Source organism: Varanus komodoensis, unplaced genomic scaffold, assembly GCF_004798865.1.
Source record: "Varanus komodoensis strain SLA01 unplaced genomic scaffold, ASM479886v1 scaffold2, whole genome shotgun sequence".
Classification (NCBI taxonomy): domain Eukaryota; kingdom Metazoa; phylum Chordata; class Lepidosauria; order Squamata; family Varanidae; genus Varanus; species Varanus komodoensis.
In genome coordinates this window covers 34386483-34392482 of record NW_025335568.1, presented here as the reverse complement: position 1 = coordinate 34392482, position 6000 = coordinate 34386483, and the positions used below count along the sequence as shown (strand labels likewise).

The following is a 6000-nucleotide window of genomic DNA, read 5'->3' as shown; positions in this document are numbered from 1 at the left end:
TGGGGAAGGCTGGTATATTTGATTTCTTTCTCACATTATTCCTCACCTTAAGAACTTTCATACTTAAGATAAGTAACATGAGAACCTCAAAGACACCTTTTAATGTGGGCCACATAGAGGCTTCCTGAATACCATCATATTAGGAAGATGCAACACTTACTGGGTGATGTGGTGTAAGATGGAAGAGGTTTGGAGAAAGAATTGCAGGTGCAAAGAATCTCAGAAAAATAAAGCTGCTTACTGCTGTGTATCTAACATCTGGGTCATCTGTAATTTAAAAACAGAACATAGCTACCAAGTATGATTGCACGTCTAAGAAAAGGTCATGACAACCATAAAAGGTTAGAACCTGTGGTTTTCTGAAGGGATCCTGGTGAGTTAACAGGAAAGATGAAACACATAGTTAGCCACCATCCTACACCAGTGTGAATAATTACTTCCGCGGCTTCTGTAAAGGTCTGATAGCTTAGCAGACTCTTAGCAAATGGTACTCTATGATGAGTTGGCTTCTACTTTAGTCCTACCTAAGGTAGCCCTACTGAAATCCATGACAGCTGAATCAGTGTTGACTGACTTAAGTCCCACTGATTTCAATTAGTTTACTCTATAAATAAGTATGGATCAAACCCATCAACAGAGGTACAGTTTTCTATATAGACCTATATATTCTACACCAGATTCGTGGACTTAGTCTTGGTGACCTCTGGCTTAAATTTGGTCTGAATCCACATATCCATTTGCTTTTCCTCATCTCAATGTCTCCCAAACTTTTCTAAGCTTCTATGAGAATGCAGTAGCTCATGCAATGAACAGGGTGAAGCTTCCAAACTTGGGCCCTTGTCAGTCAGTGACATTCACTGTTCTAGGGTGATAAATACCAGGAAACAAAACAAAAAACCACAGCCCAACAACCCACAGGAGCAGCAAGAATTCTCCAAGCATGAAGATAAATAGAATATGACTGGGAATTTGTATTTAGAACCGGAAAAGGACTTTTACATAGACTTTAACTAATCTGCTATATTAAAAATGTTCTTACAGCTCCCTGCCATACTTTCTTGAGATATACTCTTACAGTCCAAAATCTGGAGCTAAATTTAATGGCTGAAAGAGGTTCAGGGGCTAAATCTGCACCTTTGGGGTTCCCCAGATGGTTTCCTGACCCCATCCCCTTTCCCCAACCATTGATCATTATATGGTTTCCTGGCTTTTGTGCATCTTTTTCCTCATTCTAAAAGATAAAAGTCTCTCCCTCAAGGCTTAGTTACCAGCAGTTAAGAGCTTTACTTGACATTTTCCTGGTATTTTTGCCCCATCCCCTTTGCTGGCACCCTGCCCAACATTGGAACATGCTGCCCCAGAACTTCTCCAAAGCTGAATTCAAAACTCAGGTGGAAAGAGAATTCTCACTCCTGCTCTGGGCTCTCATTCAACTATCATCTTATATTGGCCATTCCATCTCACAACTGTCGGGGGAGAAAATGGAAGCAGGGCAATTCTGTTGGATCTGCAGAAACACAAGCTGCCTTTGGCACCCTCAACTGGTGCCCATGTTTGTGCTTTCCTCCTCCCTCCCTATTCCTTTGTCCTTTCGTGTCATCTCTCTTAGACATTATGGCTGAGGCTAGGGACTGTCTTGTTGTGCTTTCTGGTTTTTACTGCTTTGGAAGCCTTTATGGCTGAAGAGTGGAGCAGAAATATTTTAAATAATGGTGGAGGGTTGTTGCTTGAATATGAGTATTTGGTATCTGATTCAGGTGCAAGATCTGCAGTCTTTTTTACTTTTAAGCTTTCAAAATGGTGCCCATGCAGGGCAGGGCAGATCTTAAGTGTGATACAGATAGCATGAAAATGTACATATGTATTGGAATCATGTAGTAAAATATTTTTACAAATACAATTGTGAGTCATCATGTGCAAAGAAACATAATCTTGGAATTTTGGATTTTTTTGTGTGGCATTGGGAGTTTCAACTCTACATGGTAACATACCTTGGAAACGTATCGCAGCTGATTCTCTCAATGAAAAAAAGATATCGCACATGACAGTAGGACAACTGACCCCAGATTTTGTAATAACCGTAAAAATCCGGTCTACATACTGTCTAAGATTTTCCTGGAAAGTAAAAAAAAATCCAGATAAACAATTATGCCACTTTAAACAACCAGCACCACATTACTTATTTCTGTTGGGAATTCTGAAGAACTACAGTTGATGACTTTATTAATCAAGGCTTAGAGGAGCTAAACAACCAGACATCAAGTCCAAGACATTCAGACCGTCTTTTAATGGACCTCTTTTGATGAGCACTCAGCCCCATTCCCTGCCTCAGTGCCATGGAGCAAGACTTATTTGAAAGGAAGACATATTCAGCTTATTTTGAGACCTTCTGGAGAGGGGAACCCTGCTGTCCAAACTAACCATGTTTTCTTTAAACCCTACTTGTCATTCATATGCCTTTGGTATACTTGAAGTGGTTCAGTGGATCCTGGACAGAAGACAGTATTCAATCTACCTTTTTAAAAGCTACTTGGCTGTAAGTAAATCTGGAAAAATTACCCACATGGTCTTGGAGATATTTCCAATGCCTCATCATGGGGTTATGTTAAATTCGCTCAATTAATATTACATTTCTGCAGATTTGCCATACTTTATATGAAAATATTAAGAAGATTTTGCTGCTCAAGGTTTTGATTTGTATTCAGAAAGCAAATTGCTTCTTTAATACAGGTGCGTCACTGATTTTGTTTTCCAACAAAGTTGTTCCTCACTATCAACTTGTATGGTGCTTCAAGTTATTCCTTTATTCCTAATCCCCTCCCTCTATAATGTGCTACATGACTTGCTTATGGCACATACAGACTGGACATTTACTATATGCTACTACTGAAATCAGAATTCTGCAAACACATCTAATTTAAAATTGCTTAACACTTGATGAATTCCTACAAACAAGTTGCCTCCATGTAGAAATTTGCAAGAAACCCAAACATAGATTGTAATGTATAACACTCCTGCATGTGTGAATAATGTGCCACAGCAGAATTGCTTTAGTTCAGTGTTCATGTATGAAGAATTTCCATTTGTGTAAATATTTCGCAACAGATCTTATTGAAATATTTTCAGCCTTGGAGGTTCAACACCAACGCCCCTCAGCCCCAGCCAGCAAGGTCAATGGTCAGGAATGCTGGGAGATGTAGTCCAAAACACCTCAAGGACACTAGGTACTGTAAGCCATCCAGAGACGTGTAGTAATTGGACGGGTTAGAATTACCCAAATAAATTAAAAAATAAATATATAGGTTGAAGTTAGCTGTCTTACTATAGCTATATGAGAACCAGTATCATCTCCCAACTTCTGGAAACTGATATAGTTGCCATACATTCCACAGCTACATAGAAGAGTAGCAAATTTATCCATGACCACTTGCCCCAGCTGTGAAAGGGTTGCCTGTGAAGACCTAGCACCCAAGTGCTAAATAAAAGTCATTCAGTAAATACAAAACTAGTTTTCAGGTAACTGAAAAGATGAACTACCTACCCTGTTAGTTTCCAAGTTTTCCGCATCTTTTAATTTCACAGGATCAATTTCACATGATTTATGGACTTGGCAGATCTAAACATAAATATAAAATAATAAAGTCGATTAATTTCAGGTTGAATTTGCCTTGTTATGATTTCCTATGTGAATCACTGATTCTAATTCCAAGAGGTCTTGTTGTCTTCTGGGAAAAATATCAGGATTTCCTCTAAACTCCACATAACACTGAAAGGAAAGCCCCAGAAAAGCAGCTTCCCTCCTCTCTTTAACTACCTTTAACATAACTGCTCCGACAGATATTGGTCTCCTGTTAACAAAGTGTTTACAAAGCCAAACTACAAACTCTGGGTTTGGATGCTGGTTAAGATGGGAAGTCTAGCATTTACAATGTTCACTGACATTACAGATGGAACACTAAATCATGGTTGGACTACCTAAAGCAAGAGGGCATTTCAGGCTAGAGAGAGGAGGTTTGGCTTCTAATCTGAAAATAATGGTCTGCATGGAGCAGGTTGTACATCTGCACTAAACCTTAATGAAAAGATTTATTTATTCGATGTCGAAAAGGAGATATCATCAATCTCCTACCAAGTCAGCATTTGAGAAAACATTTTCACCTTTCTTTTATTTAAGAAAACAACAAAAGAACCAGGTTGAAAAACTTATTAAACCCAACGCCAGCACAGCGATCTGTGTGTCATGACCCGAACAGATCAGTTTAAAAAGTGCTGAATCAATTAAGGGAAATTTGTGGTCTGCTTATTTGTGACCCTGGAAAAAGAACTTGCTAACTGCACCACAGAGATAATGAAACAACGCCACACTGTCAAACAGGAACATATGCCCACATCTAAAATTAATTACACATTTTAAATTAGTGGTTTCTTTGTATGTACATTGTACACCTTTCCAGGATCCAAATACTTGTTGTTGAAACATGAGGCTTTTGCCAGTCACCATGCCACAGCATGATACTTCATATAAATGGAAGGTGTTCAAGTGACAGGCTGACTCACTGAATAAACAAATACCATATAGATTTTTCATAAGTTCTCATACAGGTGCATGAATCTATCAAGCATCCTAGCATCACAAGAGAATGCACATTTTCCTCTTACAACATAGGAGTGTTTTGAAGGCAATCTCACCTCATCAATAATTGGCTTTAGTGTAACCTGAAGGTAATGCATCCCTGCCAGTTTCATGGTTTCATCAATGCACTTGGAAGTTAATGAGTTTCCTCTGAAAATGGTGTTTGGATCTCTGAAAGCAAACAATTTTCTATTATTTAGCTTTCTTAGGATAAACCACTAATAACCAGCATGATGAAATAAATGAAATCAGATCAATGCACATACAGAGTCTTCTTTAACCAAGATGTGCCCATTATAATGTGCTTTCCCCCATCTTAAAATTTCATGACAGCCAGAGATATATGACAGTCAACAACTTCCGCCTGCAGCAAAGGAGGGAGGGTTACACCATTTGCAAGGCACACCTTGTTCCTAGGAAGCTCAGGCATTAGCTGATAAATGAAAAGATTTATTACAGCTTTTCTTAGGGATCTTTCAAAATAACAAGGAAGCCTGGGATTACATGCCTGCTAGTTCTAAGTGACATGCACATTTTCTTTCTGTCCCAGTGCAATTGGGCAGGAAAGGATGAGAGAGAAGGTGGAGAAAAAGTGCAGAGGAAACAGCTGGCTGCCAAGTCTATTTAATAAAGCATAGATTCTCCGCCTATAAAAGTAGGTGAGGGAGAAGACTTACCTATAAGACACAGAGAGAGAGGTGCATGGCCTGTGCAAGGTGGTTACAGAGCTGTGGTTAATGGTGGCATAAACAATTGTGGCAGTGAAGTGGCAGCAGAAGATGACAAATGGACTGTCCAAACCTGTATCTGCCTGCAGACCAAAGAGCTAGACATCTCTGTGGCAGCACCACCAAAGGAATTAGCAGCAGTTGCAGCAACTTATTTTATCTTGCAGCTCTGTCTAGCACATTAGTACCCTTCCCCTTTCTCCAAGCAGGTTACTATGGACACCATGTGAGTTTCACAGGGTATAGGAATATGAACCCAGGACTCCCTCACCAAAATCCAAGGCCAGCTGCTCTATTGACTACACTACACCAGGTCTTGGCCAGGTGAGGTTTTAATAGGCAGTTCATGAGGAACAGAAACTCCAGAAAAAGACTGGAAGGGAAAATTATGATGTCATGCTTTCTATTTGCCTTGTGATTCCCATCATCATATTATATTGCGAAGAGGTCAAAAAATAAGTATGAGACAGTCAGCTTAGTTCCTAAACTAGGAAACTTAGAGAGAATAGTTCTTAAATGTGTGCACTAAAGAGCTTCGTATTTTTGAACAAAAATCTTAAAGAATTGCTGCATTGATAAGTAGTGGGCAGGATGCACAAGTAATGGAAATAAATTACAGAAAGTCACATGTAGGTTTTC

At 39.3% G+C, this 6000-nt stretch overlaps 1 protein-coding gene across 2 annotated transcripts in view; it reads right to left on the bottom strand.

Moving 5' to 3' along the window:
• The window catches only part of RASA3 (RAS p21 protein activator 3), a 145452-nt gene that overhangs the window by 19776 nt on the left and 119676 nt on the right, over positions 1 to 6000 (bottom strand). For both annotated transcript variants that reach the window (XM_044428587.1, XM_044428588.1), the window contains exons 12-15: positions 4690 to 4804; positions 3542 to 3616; positions 1992 to 2115; positions 161 to 267 (exon numbers count right to left, since the gene is read on the bottom strand). In XM_044428587.1, coding sequence (XP_044284522.1) covers positions 161 to 267; positions 1992 to 2115; positions 3542 to 3616; positions 4690 to 4804 — 421 coding nt within the window. The remainder of the gene's footprint in view (positions 1 to 160; positions 268 to 1991; positions 2116 to 3541; positions 3617 to 4689; positions 4805 to 6000) is intronic.